The sequence below is a fragment of the Rhincodon typus genome, unplaced genomic scaffold (assembly GCF_021869965.1).
Source record: "Rhincodon typus isolate 14 unplaced genomic scaffold, sRhiTyp1.1 hic_rhity00002820, whole genome shotgun sequence".
In the NCBI taxonomy this organism is placed as follows: domain Eukaryota; kingdom Metazoa; phylum Chordata; class Chondrichthyes; order Orectolobiformes; family Rhincodontidae; genus Rhincodon; species Rhincodon typus.
The window spans coordinates 6,053-21,235 of NW_025968458.1; the positions used below are offsets into that span (position 1 = coordinate 6,053).

General features: G+C 40.3%; 1 protein-coding gene across 1 annotated transcript in view; it reads left to right on the top strand.

Annotated features, from left to right (window-relative positions):
- The first annotated feature begins 2,022 nt into the window (after positions 1-2,022).
- Positions 2,023-15,183, top strand: part of LOC109938112 (dihydropteridine reductase) — a 16,235-nt gene continuing 3,074 nt past the window's right edge. The window contains exons 1-5 of the mRNA XM_048593420.1: positions 2,023-2,213; positions 2,506-2,598; positions 2,746-2,842; positions 3,432-3,572; positions 14,664-14,772. Of these exons, the coding sequence (XP_048449377.1) occupies positions 2,127-2,213; positions 2,506-2,598; positions 2,746-2,842; positions 3,432-3,572; positions 14,664-14,772 (527 nt within the window). The 5' untranslated portion in view covers positions 2,023-2,126. The remainder of the gene's footprint in view (positions 2,214-2,505; positions 2,599-2,745; positions 2,843-3,431; positions 3,573-14,663; positions 14,773-15,183) is intronic.

Sequence of the window (15,183 nt, forward strand, 5' to 3'; positions counted from 1 at the left end):
ATCTGTCTCTCTTGCTTAGCAGAGTCTTGGGTCTGGCATTGACGTTCCTGATGCCATTTCACCCTCCCCACCCTCCAGGTCCAGGAAGATCAGATTTAACCTGGTGCAGAGTCTTCTCCCCATTAGCAACTCTGCTGGAGCTATCCTTGTAGTTGCATGAGGGGTTGTCCTATAATCAAACAAGAACCAGCACAGTTTGGTGTCGAGTGAAGCTGTAGGCTATTTCTGTAAGCCTGCCTTCAATGTTTGGACTGCCCTTTCTGCCAGACCATTAGATGATGGAGGGTATGGAGCTGTCCTTGTATGTCAATTACCACTCGATTTTAGGAAATACTCAAATGCCCACTTGTAAATGCTGGCCTGTTATTTGCGACCAACACCTCTGAGAGTCCGTGTATTCCAAAGATGCACGCAGTATTTCTGTCATCATCCCAGTGTTTGACGAATGAACTCTATGCACATCCAGCCATTTTGAGTGGGTGTCCACAACGATGAAGAATATTGAATGCACGAAAGGACCTGCATAGTTGAAGTGTAACCGAGTTTACCTGGCCATTTCCACAAATGTCAGGGATTTGCTAGCAGTAATTTTGTCTTTGTCCTTGTTGGCAGTCTGGCAGTGCCCCACCAATGCAGCTATGTCTGCATCCAATCCTGGTCACTGGACATAACTTCTTGCCAACATCTTCATTTTGGAAACCTCTGAATGACTCTTGTGGAGTTCAGCCACTATCTGGCAGGACCTTTGCTTGGGACAATCATTCTTGCTCCCCATAAATAATATGCCAGCCTCTACTGTGATCTGGTCTCTCTGGGTCTAAAAAGGTTTCAGTTCTGGTTGTGATGGCCCTTTGCTCCCCAGTCCACCCAACCCCACTACCAGCTGATTCTGTTTTGCCAGGACTGGATCCTTCTGTGTCCAAAGTCTGGTATTGTCAGCTGTGACTGGAAGTGTGCCCAGAAGATTTAAAACCAGAACAAACTTTTCCAGTGGTGGTACCATCGGTAGTGTATCTGCCAGCGGGAGGCTGCTCACTGCATCCGCATTTGCTACTTGGCCTCCCAGACAGTGTTCCAACTTGTAATTATATGCACTTAGCATTTCAGGAGGTTTGGGGTCATAATGCTCCTTAATTAAATCCAAAAACTCTTGAAAGGTTTTAGTATCTACTGCCTAAGGGAAAGTTAGGCTCCTAATAACTGGAAAAAATTGCAGATCCACAAACTGTCAGGAGAATTATTCGTTGCTTTTCATCTGCCCCAAAGTTATTTGCCCGGAAAAAGTAATACATTCTTTCCACAGCCTTCAATAGCAGGATCGAACAAGTCAAGTTTCCCAAATAACGGCATGATGCCAGAAATGCTTACCATAACTCAAAGACAACTGCTGCGAGTGAATTTCTACAGGACCATGCTTTTCTCTTGTCACCACTGAAATAACTCCACAGAGGCTGGTATACTGTCACCAAGTCATCCTTTATTTACATATGGAGCGTTCTTCATACTGATCCAGCTCCTTCAGAGCCTGCTCTCAGAGTGAACAGGATGTCTGACACTCCTGTTCTCATCTGTCAGCCAGGGCTCCCTAATTGGACCATATTAACAGCCCTAATCATATTCTATGAGGTCCACCAGGCTGACCTTGTTACAATCACTACAGAAACAATGTGGGAAACAATGCAGAAAAGATAGGAGATTGACAATCAGTCAAAATGCTCAGAGAGCCTTTGCATATGTCAGGGACTGAATGGTCTCCATCTGCATCAACTCAATGAGTTTTAAAAAGGGTGCACTTTTGTTTTATTTAATGGAACTGGGTGCACCCAGGGTATCCTTACAAGTTTATTTAAGCAAGTATCTGTGAGGAGAACAGACAGTGGAAATATGACTTTTTTTTCCAGCACACTTGTCAGATGGTTAGCCACTTGTTAAAATGTGTCTTTTCGTCTGTAGTGAGACCTCCGGAGGGAGGGTGGTGCTAGAACAAGATATTTCTTGTCGCAGACTGCTTAGACTGTCTATTTTATTGTAGGTCTTGGGCTGATGATTGGAGGAGGCTTGTGGTCAGTTTGAGAGAGTAAGGGCGTTGGGAGCTGATCAGTTTTCAGACAGAGAGAAAAACAGCAATGGCAGCAGCTCATAGAGTCATCGTGTATGGAGGAAAGGGAGCTCTGGGCACTAAATGTGTTGAGTTTTTTAAATCTAAACACTGGGTAAGTTTCAGCAACGAGGAACTCGCAGGCACACCGGGAGATAATGTATTGGGAGGTGGGTAGTGAAAACAATGCAGTTCGTCGTTTCAGGTCACAACCTGTCACTTTGCCACATGTTACAATGAATTAAAAGATAATCGGCGGCACTTGCACTGCATTAAACACAGTGACGAGTGAAGCTGTGGCTGGGTTCACAAACAGGCCGTGACTTTCACATTGTGCCGGAGTTTCATTTCTGTCCGAACCTAAATCACCATCTCCTTCACTGTCTGATAACTTTTCTCGGTTGCAGTGGGTTGCCTCCATTGACCTCATGTCTAATGAAGAAGCGAATGCAAATATCATCGTGAAAACGAGCGAGTCCTTCACTGAGCAGGCGGAGCAGGTAATAATTACTGCAGTGAATGCTGCTGGCAGATCCAGGTAGACTACATTGGACCTTAGTTGTAGCTTTTAATGTCGGGCCTTCCACAGGGTTAGATGAATTAGACATTGGGGATTGACATTTTGCAAATGCCTTGCATTGCCACAGGTTACCACAGAGGTTGCCAGTCTTCTTGGGGAACAGAAGGTGGATGCCATTATTTGCGTAGCAGGAGGATGGGCTGGTGGCAGTGCAAAGGCAACGTGTAAGTCTATATTGCATTTTGTTAAAGCTTATGTTCATATTTTATAGTTCTATAAACTAAGAAAACTTAAGCAATTTCTATATTATTCTGAGATCTCATGTAGTTGAATGAACGTATGTTGGTGAGTTCTATTTTTCACAATTACGTCTTACAGATTCTTTAAACTGCACACTCCTTTATTCAGTACTATGGATTAATCCAAAAATCCCATTTCTAGTAGGGTACTTATGCAAGGAAACATGAACTGTTGTATTTATTGACCTTGAGTTGGCATTGTTTGCCCATGATATGCAATTGGAAATTTTGTCCACTTACAACTGACCAATTATAAGCTTTAGCACAGAAAATAATGGTAAATATATTTCATAAATACTTTTTGATGGTTAATTACAGACATATGTAAATAGAAGTAATCCAGACTTATTTGTTAAGTACCAATAAAGATGAAAAAAACCTTGTAATGATATAAAAATAATTTGATGATACTCCAAAGATGTGATCTCTTTTCTCTCTTTGTTTTGCTGCAGTTTTTCCTTAGTTTATATTGAACATTTGGAAGTAATCAGTATCTGATATTCATTTTTCAAAGCTCTTTTTAAAAATGCTGAGTTGATGTGGAAACAGAGTGTGTGGACATCAACAATCTCCAGTCATTTAGCTACAAAACATCTGAAAGCCGATGGCTTGTTGACACTGACAGGAGCAAGTCCTGCTTTGAAGGGTACAACAGGTGAGCAAAGCTTCTCCTATTACCCCTTGACACATAAGCTGAAGTTAGCACTTATATCTGTTCACTATATTCAATGTAATGAATCTCCTGAAGTATCTTGTGGTGCAGTGGGATTGTCTCTGTCTCTGAACCAAAAGATCTGTGATCAAGCTAGCTGAAGTAATTTTCAGGGGGCAGATGGGCCAGTGGTACTGGTTCACATTTTGCTTTCGAGTCTGGCATGTCACAGAGATGTGTCATAATGTGTCCAAACAGGTTAGTTTAAAAACAATATATCTGTGCAGTACTGGATGTAATTCCTGGAACTGTTAAACGAATGGGCTCTTATGGACATTGGTAGTGTCCCTATTCCTGGGCCAGAGAGCCCAGTTAAAGTCACAACTGTCCTGATGATGTCATAACATGTGCAAAGAGATTGCTTGTTTGTTTATTAATTTTAATACTTTTTGTGAATATTCAATTTTGTATTAGGATTCTGTTCCTGAATACAAAATTCTGGCTGAAATTAGGCTCATTTAATTCATTATGCAGATCCAGTTTCCATAATGGGACAAAACTGGATAATGTGGGATTGTGCTATGTACATTTTTATTTATATTCTAACTAATTGTGAAAAGACACTTAGATTATTTGAGACATTGAGCCCTTATGGTAAATGGAATAATTTGTAGACTGTAAATGGACAAGTGAACTGAAACATTAGCCCTCATTTTCTGGGATGGGATTTCCAAACACAGGAACGGAGGAGAGAGCACAGAGATTTCTGTTGGGATTTCATTGTAGGCTGGGTTCCCTAGTGACTGTGGAATTTTTTTTTCAAGTAATTCCTTACCTGGATGCTGAGATTCATGGCAGGCGATGCTACCTGTTAGGTGGGAAGCATGTCAGAAAAGGCCATAACTAGGGATACGTGGTTTCTAGGTTCCAGGGTAGAAATTGTGAAGCAGGGGTTGGGTAAAGTGTGATTTGTGAGAGTGGGCGTGTGGAGTCAAAATTAGGTCAGGGGTTTGGAGGTAACGGCAATCAGGGAATGTTAGGTCAGTTTAATATGCAGGTACAGCAAGGAATTAAGAAAGTTAATAAATGATAACATTCTATCGCAAGGAGAATTGAATACTAAAGTTGGGAAGTTGTGCTTCAGTTACACAGGGTAATGGTGAGAATGCATCTGGACTTTTGTGAACAGTATTGGTCTCCTTATCTAAGGAAGGATGGCAAAGGCAGTTTGGAGAAGATTACTAGACTAATGCCTAGAATTTGTGAGTTGTCTTATGAAGAAAGGGTGGACAGGCTAGACATGTATCCATTGGACTTAGAACAGTAGAGGTGACCTGACTGATGGACACAAATTGCTGAGGAGTTTTGACAGGGGTAAATGTGGAACAAATGTTTCCTGTTGCTGGACAATCAAGAACTATCACGATCGAGAAAATCATTGTTTAAACATCCAGAGTCACTCGTTAAAAACAGAGATTTAGCGATATCTTTTCTTGGAACGTTGTGCACTCAGGAACTCTCTTCCTGAAAATGTGATGAAAGTAGAATCTTTAAATATTTTAAGGCTGAGGTACATAGATCTTGTTAAGTGAGGAGTTGATGGGGCTTCAGGAGTATGTGGGCATGTGGACATGTGGATTTGATATTGCAAACAGATCAAGAACATACAAAAAACATAAGGGAAGGACAGCACAGGAACAGGCCCTTTGCCCCTCCAAGCCTGTGCAGATCATCATGCCCTAACTAAACTAAAAAACAAACCTTCTGCCCTAATTCGGCCTGTATCTCTGTATTCCCTCCCTAATCACGTAACCATCCAGATGCCTCTTAAATGTCACCAACATGCTTGCTTCCACCACCTCTTCTGGCAGTGTGTTCCAGGCTCCTACCACTCTCTGCGTGAAAAACTTCCCTCACACATCTCCCTTAAACCTTCCCCCTCTGACGTTGAACCCGTGCCCCTTTGTAATTGAAACTTCAACCCTAGGAAAAAGCCTCTGACTATCCACCCTATCTATGCCTTTCATAATCTTGTAGACCTCTATCAGGTCTCCCCTCAGTCGCCATCTTTCCAGTGAAAACAATCCTAGTCTTTTTGACCTTTTCTCAAAACCAATGCCCTCGAGACCAGACAACATCCTTCTGAACCTTCTGTGCATTCTCTCCAAAGCTTCCACGTCCTTCTGGTAGTGTGGTGACCAAAACTGCACACAGTACTCCAAATGCAGCCTAACAAGGGTTTTATATAGTAGCAACATGTTTTGCCAACTCTTATACTCCATGCCTTGGCTGATGAAGGCAAGCATGCCATATGCCTTCTTAATCACCTTGACTACCTGTGTTGCCACTTTTAGGGAACTGTGGACCTGCATGCCCAGATCTGTCTGTGCTGTATATTAATGTTCTTAAGAGTTCTGCCATTTACAGTATAATTCGCACCTAAATTTGATCCTTCAAAATGCATCAACTCACATTTGTCTGGATTAAACTCCATCTGCTGTTTCTGTGCCCAGTCACTAATCTATCTATATCCTGTTGTATCCTTTCACAATTGTCGGTGCTATCAGCAACTTCACCAATCTTCGTTCATCTGCAAACTTACTTATCAGACCACTCGCATTTTCCTCCAGATAGGTCCTCTGTTGTTTGTAGTATATATAAACTAAGACTGATCCCTGTGGAACACCAGTAGTTACCAGTCTGCATTCTGAAAACACCTTTCCAGCGCTACCCTCTGTCCTCTATGACCAAGCCAGTTTTGTATCCACCAAACCAGCCCACCCTGAATCCCATGTGAATTTACTTTTTGTATCAATCTGCCATGTGGGACTTTATCAAATGCCTTACTAAAGTCCATATACACTACATCCACAGTCCTTCTCTCATCAATTATCTTTGTCACCTCTTACAAAAAATTCAATCAGGTTGGTGAGACATGACCTTCTCCACACACAACCGTGCTGCCTGTCACTAATTATTCTATTTTCTTCCAAATGTGCATATATTTTGTCCCTCAGTATCTTTTCCAAGAGCTTCCCCATGACAGACGTTAGGCTCACTGGCCCATGTTTTCCTGGGTTATCCCTGCTTCCTTTCTTAAACAAGGGAACAACATTGGCTAATCTCCAGTGCTCTGGAACCTCACCTGTGATCAAAGAGGATGTGAAGATGTCTGCTAATGCCCCAGCTATTTCTTCCCTTGCCTCTTGCAGTAACCTGATATAGATCCCATCTGGCCCTAGGAACCTGTCTACCTTTGTACAATTTAGGATACCCAAAACTTCCTCCTTCAATATATTGACATTCTCTAGAGTATTCACATACTCATCCCTGACCTCAGCATCAGTCATGTCCTTCTCCTTGGTGAATACTGATACAAAGTACTCATTAAGGATCTCACCCACTTCCTGTGGCTCCAAACATAACTTCCCACCTTTGTCCTTGAGTGCGCCTACTCCTTCCCTTGTTACCCTCTTTCTTCTAATATATGCATTAAAAGCCTTGGGATTTTCCTTGACCCTATTTGGTAAAGACATTTTGTGGCCCCTTTTAGTCTTCCTAATTCCATGTTTAAGTTCCTTCCTAATTTCTCTATACTCCCCAATGGCTTCGTTAGTTTAAAGCTGCCTAGACCTAGCGTATGCTTCCTTTTTCCTTTTGATTAAGCTTATAATTTCCCTTGTCATCCATGGTTCCTGAATCCTGCCATTAGCCTATCCTTCAGTTTTGCAGGGACATGCATGTCCTGCACTTTAATCAACTGGTCTTTAAAAGCCTCGCACATGCCAGATGTAGATTTGCCCTCAAATAACTGCTCCCAATCCACATTCTCCAGTTCCTGTCTAATTTGGACGTAATTGGTGCTTGCCCAATTAAGGACCTTCATCTGAGGGCCACTCTTGTCCTTGTCCATGACTACTCAATTTTATGGAGTTATGGTCACTAAGCTCAAAATGCTCTTCTACTGAAACATTGATCACTTGTCCTGACTTATTCCCTATTACCAAGTCTAGTATGGCCTTCTCTCTGGTTGTATTGTCAACATACTGCCTCAAAAAGCCCTCCTGGACACATGCAACAAATTGGTCTCCACCCAAGCCTCTGGCTCTCAGGGAGTCCCAGTCAATAAGAGGAAAGTTGAAGTCACCCACCACAACTACCCTGATTTTTTTTTTCATACCTTTCCAATACCTGACTACAAAGATTAGCCATGATCTTATTAAATGGCAGAACAGGCTCAAGTGGCTGAATGGCCTACTCCTGTTGCTAATTTGTATACTTGTCTGTGATGGATAGAGATGCTTCTAATTGCATGTTATTGGAAATAGGTTAACTTGGGCAGACTGGCATTATCATTCCTGCTCGCCTTGGCCCTCAACAGTGCTGGAAATTGAGAAATCTGACTGGTTAATGTTAAAGCCAAATGAGAGAATCATCTGAGGCTTGCAGATTCACTAAGTTATTTAAATAGCAAGCCTCCTATTGTGAATGCTTGGTCTCTGGCCCCTACTAAAACAGGAAGTGGGAAACTTTGCAGCAGGTTGGGTTCAGGATTGAATTTTTAAAATATTTTGTATCTGACTTGATCCCTGTTCTGTGGTTCGAGTTATTTATATTAGCATTGTGGATCACTCTATTCTGGACACAATAATTGTATTCTCTGGCTGAGTTATCCCTCCAAGAAGATGGAATATACTGAAACAATCACAATGACATGTAATGTAACCTGGGTTGGATGCAAAATCTCTGAACGCGATTGATTGACCAGCAGCAAATTGTCAAATACAATGAGTTTTCTCTGACCTTACTGTGTCTCCCTGGTGATTTCACATGGTTAAACCAATTTAACAAGGCATGCTGAGAAATTATTGTTTTAAGGAAAAGAAATTGGGCCCAAAGAAATGTAAGTATTGTTTGCTGAGCTCTAAATAAAATGTATGTTAAAGTAAAACCCACAAATGTTTCAAATTTAATTGAATTTCCTGATCAAGTCACGAATTAGACCTCAAAGGGAGAATTGTGTACTGTTCTGGGTGCTACATTGTAGAAATGTTAGGAACATAATATCATAGAAGCCTTGCAGTGCAGAAGGAGGCCATTTGGCCCATTGTGTCTGCACCAGCTCTTTAAATGAGCATCATTTATCTAGTGCCAATCTCTTGTTTTTTCCTCATAACCATTTTTTAAAATCCAAATAATCATCCAAAGCCGCCTTGAATGAACCTGCTTCACCATATTTCCAGATAGTGCATCTCCATATATTTTGAGAGCGTATGGAGGAGGTTTATGACAGTGATTCCAGGGATGAGGAACTTCGGTTCTGAAGGTAGATTGGGAAAGGTGGGGCTGTTTTTCCTCTGAGAAGAGAAGACTAGGAGGAGGTTTGATAGAAGCTTAAAAAATCATTAGGGTCTGGATAGAGTAGTGAGGGAGAAACTGTTCTCTCTCACAGTCGGCACGGACAGGTTTGACCGAAGTGTCTGTTTCTGTGCTGTATGTCTCTTAACCCTGTGCCCATTGTTATAGACTCATAAGTGCTTTGTAAAAGTAGCAAGAAGAAACTTTTTCATACAGCAAGGTGTTTGGGTCTGGAAGGAGGCAGGTTCAGCTGAGGCATTAAGGCGGCGTTAGATTGTTTGTTAGTTAAATAGAAACAGTGTGCAGGGTACGGGGGAAAGAGCTAGAGAGTGGAACTCAAAGCTGATGCAGACATGTTGGACTGAACGGCCACCTTCTGTACTGTAACAATTCTGAGATTCTGCTCTTCAATATGTGTTTGACAGAACATCAATCAAAATTTAAATCCATCAAAGTAAATGTGTATCTCAGTTTAATAATTAACAGAATTACTTTGCAAATTTTACTAATTTAATTTAGCTTCAGTAGGATTCCTACATTAAAAAACAAAATCAAACCAAAATCATGCTCCATATTTCTGTTATCATAATCAGCATATTTTTTTGAGAAAACCCATTTTATTGATTCCTCGATAGAGAATGTGCAAAGTATAAAATGATTGAATAAATTTATGTGGTTGCTTTATAATTCTTGTTTTCTATGAGAGTTTTACAAACATAATCTACAATTTTTAGCAATGCATGGCATTATGGTGGTTGTTTCTATAGTTTAGTTGAAAGTTTAACTCATTAAAATCTGCAAACTTTTCTTCAAGGGGGACATAGGTTGAAGGGTTAAATTTTGAACGAGACAGCACTTTTAGATCTGTAGAGTTCAAAGTTTGACCTGGTATCTAATCAGCAGAAGAGGAGCACTATTGAACCGAGAGAATTTTGACTTATTTTGTAATGCACAGTGTCACCAATTTGGATTGCCTGCTTAAAAAAAAGTAATCAGTTGCTACCTTTGGTGTTGGGACATGAGGAATTGCTTGTTTTTAGTAGCAAAGTATGAAAATTGTTAATTGTTGTATTAGATTTCCACGCAGGATATATGAACTGTGTGATTTATATGTATATTTAATAGCAATTATTTTTAAGTTTTGGGCTTTTGGATTTTGAGTTAGTAGCATTTGTGTTTCCTGTGTGTCTGAAGTCAATAATTAACTTAGAGTAGGAATAGTGATTTCTTTTAAAATAATTTTGAGACAGCGACTTTAACAGCAATAATAGGTTTTGTTTATTTTAGGATTTTACAGTTTAGCAAGGTAGATAAGTGTTCCTCAAGGCTTCCGTTAGACATTTCTGGACTACAAGTTTATTTGAAGCTTAAGGCTTAAGTATACATAGTGTGGAGAGAGACTTTTGTTTCAGTTATACATTGTTTTGGGAAGTCCCTCCAAGGAGGTAGACATATACAGCAATGGCCCTGAGAACCGGAGAATATAGTAAAAATAAATTTTCCTTTTGAAAAGAGTCGGTGATAGTCCTGAACCAAAAGTGTTAGGCTAAAACCCTAGAGGTTACTCAGGTGTATGATAGCTACATGTAAGCAAGCTATCAGAAGTTCTAATCTAAGGGTTTTAAGTCATATTGAAGTGTTAAAGAAAAATTTATGGATTCTGGTGTGAGAACTGTACAATGGGAGCTTTTGGGTACTACGCAAGGGATTTGGAAGTTTTTTTGGAATTACTAAGGAATGGTTTTGGGATTAATGGGATTACTGTTCTAATGTGTGTTTAAAAATATTTGCATTAATGTTATACATAAATAGTTCGGTTCTTCCTAGTTATCTTCATTTCTTTTGACTAACAGACTTGTTTTATTTTTAACACAAAATCCATAAGATTATGTACTTATGTTTCAGTGAGACACTACCTTGTTAAAACCAAAACACAATATGATCCATCAAGCCAAGTTTCAGTCTGGGGTCTGACTTGTCCAGTAATAACAACTGGGATCAAAACAATAGTAAATTCCATTACAAGAAATATTATAAAGCATGTTGCATTTACCTTGGTTTCAAAACCGATTTCTCATTTGTTTTATTCCCAGAGAGGTAAAAATAGTAATTGTGGGAAATAAATTCACTGGACATCAATTTTGAAGTATACGAGATGAGTTGGACCAATATGTCTTGTTTGCCAGTTTTTTTCTGTTTTTTTTTACTCCTGGGTTAAAATGTACCACAATTTTAATTTAAATTAAAAATGTGATAATTGATGTTCTGCTTTACTGTACTCTGTGAATGGTGATAGTCATGTCATTATCCACCTCTGATGCATAATACAGTTTCATCTCTAGATTTCACAATTTTTAAAATAATCTTTCCTTTGACCTTTTCTTCCCTTTTCCTTTTTTGATTTGGGAAAGAAACCTGAAAAATAAATAAAATACCGTGTTTATTGACACCGTGTGCACTGTGTACTGCTTAAATTTACAGATGTGCATTTAAATGGGTTTGGCTTTAAAGTCACCCCAGCTGTGATTGGGGGAGGGAGGGGAAAGATGGAAGAGAGAGGGGCTTCGCATCTTGACTCCACCCATTCCTAATCTGATGTCCTCGCTCCCCTCCCGCCGTCCTTGCTCTCTGTCACACCCCTGCTGAACTCCATTTCAATGCCCCATCTTCACTTTCCTACACACGCATACAAATTCCTTTGCGTATGATGTCATTGAAATTTTTATGTAATCTTTCAGAATTTCTCAAAGTCATAGAGGCATACAGCACAGAAACAGACTCTTTGGCCCAACTTTTCATGCTCACCAGGTTTCCTAAACTGAACTAGTCTCATGTGCCTGCATTTGACCCATATCCCTCTAAACTTTTTCTATCCATGATCCATATACCTGTCCAAATGTCTTTTAAATGTTGTAACTGTACCCACCTCCTACCACTTCTTCTGGCAGCTCATTTCATAGATGCACCACCCTCTGTGTGAAAGTTTCCCCTCTTGCCTTAAACCTATGCCCTCTAGTTTTAGACTCCCCTACCTTGGGAAAAGACCTTGGCTATTCAGCATACCTAACATCACATGATTTTACAAACCTCTGTAAGGTCACTCCTCAGCCTCCTATGCTTCAGGAAAAAAGGTCCAGCCTCTCCGTATAAGTCAGACCTTCCAGTCTCAGTAACATCCTTGTAAATCATTTTTGCACCCTTTCAAATTTAATAACATCCTTCCTTTAGCAGGGCAACCAGAATTATATGCAGTACTCCATGTGGCTTTAATACGACGTCCTAACTCCAGTATTTAATGCTCTGATCAATTGAAGGTAAGTGTGTAAACGCTGCCTTCACCACCTTGTCTCCCTGTACTGCCACTTTCAAGGAACTCTGTACGTGTTCCCCTAGGTGACTCGTTTTGACAAGATTCCCAGGGCCCTACCATTAACTGTATTGTCCTTCCCTGGTTTGTTTTACAAAAATGCAACACCTCACATTTATCTGAATTAAACTCCATCTGCCAACATCTACCGTTCTGCCTTTATTTATCTTCTTGGTCTCCTCTTCAAAAAAACTGAATCAAATTTGTGAGACACTATTTCCTATGCACAAAGCTGTGCTGACTATCCCTAATCGGTTTTTGCCTTTCCAATTGTATGTAGATCTTGTCTCTCAGAATCCCCTCTAACAACTTGCCCACCACTAACGGTAGGCTTATTGGACTGAATTCCCTGGCTTTTCCTTGCAGCCTTTCTTAAATAATGGCACAACATTAGGCACCCTGCAGCCTTCTGGCACCTAACCCCATGGCTGTTGATGATACAAATATCTCTGCTAGGGACCCTGCAATTTTTCCGTAGCTTCCCACAATATCCTGGAATACAACTGATCAGGTCCTGGGGATTTTATCTACCTTTGTGTTTTAATACGTCCAGCATCACCTCTTCTGTAATGTGGACTCTTTTCAAGACCTCACTATTTACTCCTCCCAAGTTCCCTAGCTTCCGTGTCTTTCTCCACAGTAAATACTGAGAAAAAATATTCATTTAGGTTCTCACTCATCTCCAGTAGCTCCACAAGTAGATGACCTTGTTGATATTTAAGGGGACCCTATTCTCCCTAGTAATTCCTTTGCCCTTAATATACTTGTAGAATCTCTAGATTCTCCTTTACCTTATCTACCAAAGTGATCTCGTGTCCCCTTTTTGCCCTCCTGATTTCCCTCTTGTTTGTACTCCTACACCCACTATACTCCTCAAGGGATTCACTTGATTACAGCTGACATATGCCTCCCTCTTTCACTTGATCAGCGCCTTAATATCTTATGTCATCCAATGTTCCCTATTTGTGCCAGCCTTGCCCTTCACTCTAGTAAGAACATACTGTTTTTGAACTCGTGTTGTCTGTTTTTGAAAGCTTCCCATTTGCCAGGCAAGTCTTTACCTGCGAACAACCTTCCCCAATCAACTTTTGAAAGTTCCTGTGTAATACCATCAAAATTGGCCTTGCCCCAATTTAGAACTTTAACTTGTGGACCAGACTTATCCTTTCCATAACTATTTTAAAACTAATAGAATTGTGGTCACTAGTCCCAATGTGCTCCCCCACTAGCACTTCAGTCACTTGCCCTGCCTTATTTCCCAAAAGGAGGTTGAGTTTTGCCCTTTTTCTAGTCATGTACACATCCTCGTCTCTGGATTACCATACACATGCATTTGTGAGCAACACTGGGTGTCAACAGACACTGCCTAAATAAAAACAGAATATGCTGGAGAAAGCCAGCATGTCTGGCAGCCTTTTGGGGAGAGAGAAAAATAGTTAATATTTCAAATCCGGTGTGACTTCTTCAGAATGAAAAAGAGATGGAAGTTTGGTGTGATTTATGCTGTTTTTAAACGGGGGAGATGAAAATGGAACAAAGCAAAAGCTAGAGGGCAGGGCAGATTAGAGATCAAAGGTGCCAGGGAACAAGACAGCAAAGGGCATATCATGCTTGTGAGTTCAGAGTTGGTGCTAATAGCAGAATGAAGGCCAGCTTTAACTGAAAGCAGAAGTGTGAAAACAAGGTGCCAACATGAGCGAGGATGTATCAAAATGGACAAGAGGGATCGTGGTCTAAAATTGTTGAACTGAAGCCGAGGATCCACCTCATCAGAACAAGAGTAAATGATCATCATTGTTTGTCTTTCATTTTGGAAAACTTAAACATTATGCAAGATTATAACAACCTGTTTTTGATATTTCCTTCATCCTGTGTACTATTTCAATTTGATACTCGGTGTGCAAAACCCCAGTCATCTGATTAGATAACTTAAATCCAAGTACAACTCCTAGAAATTGTGGATGTCTGGTAAAGACAGCTTGATATTTGCCTGTGATGCTGAATAAGCAGCTGATGTTTACTGCTTAGTCAATGCATGGGCAAAGTATCAAAAACTGTCAGTGTCAAGGAACCCTGGTATGAAAGTTTGGTAAACTTGGAAAGTTTGAAACTGTGTCATTGCCCTCAGCAGAGAACAGAACAAAGTGAACACGCCATATGTTGAGCAACTCTAAAATACAGTTCACAATGAAACCATTCATCAGTTTATGAGAAGATTATTTCATACAAAATCAGTTTGAGAAAAACACACTAATAGTTGTTTGAGTACAGAGATGCTCTTTAAAGTTTCACAAAGATCTTTCCCTTCTACTTGAAGTGAATTTGACCACAGTAAAGTTTAGTTTTTAAATTCTCTGGTTTTTCTTTAGGGATGGTGGGCTATGGCATGGCAAAGGCGGCTGTTCATCAGCTCTGTCAGAGTCTAGCTGGAGAGAAAAGTGGAATGCCCCCCGGATCTTCAGCTCTTGCAATTTTGCCGTAAGTGTCTGTAATTATAGTACCTTGCACTACAGTAGCCTTGATAATGTTCAGTGCCCCATTAGAAAAGAAAATTACTCGTGACTTTCATAATGGCATCTGGGGTAAAGTGACAGAGATCGAAAGCTGATATTTAGAGTGTTAGAGTCAAAATATTTTAGTGATTTTTTAAACACGTCTTTTCAGTGTGTTAATTATTTTACGGTTCTGTAAGAAGGTTGTGTTTTGAGTGTAAAATGATAGAACAAACATTTGTTTATTTATGCTTTATCCTTAGGATTTTCCAAAGTGTTTGAAACCGGTTAATTACTTTCGACAGAGATAGTAGGAACTGCCGATGCTGGAGAATCTGAGATAACAAGGTGTAAAGCTGGATGAACACAGCAGGCCAAGCAGCATCAGAGGAGCAGT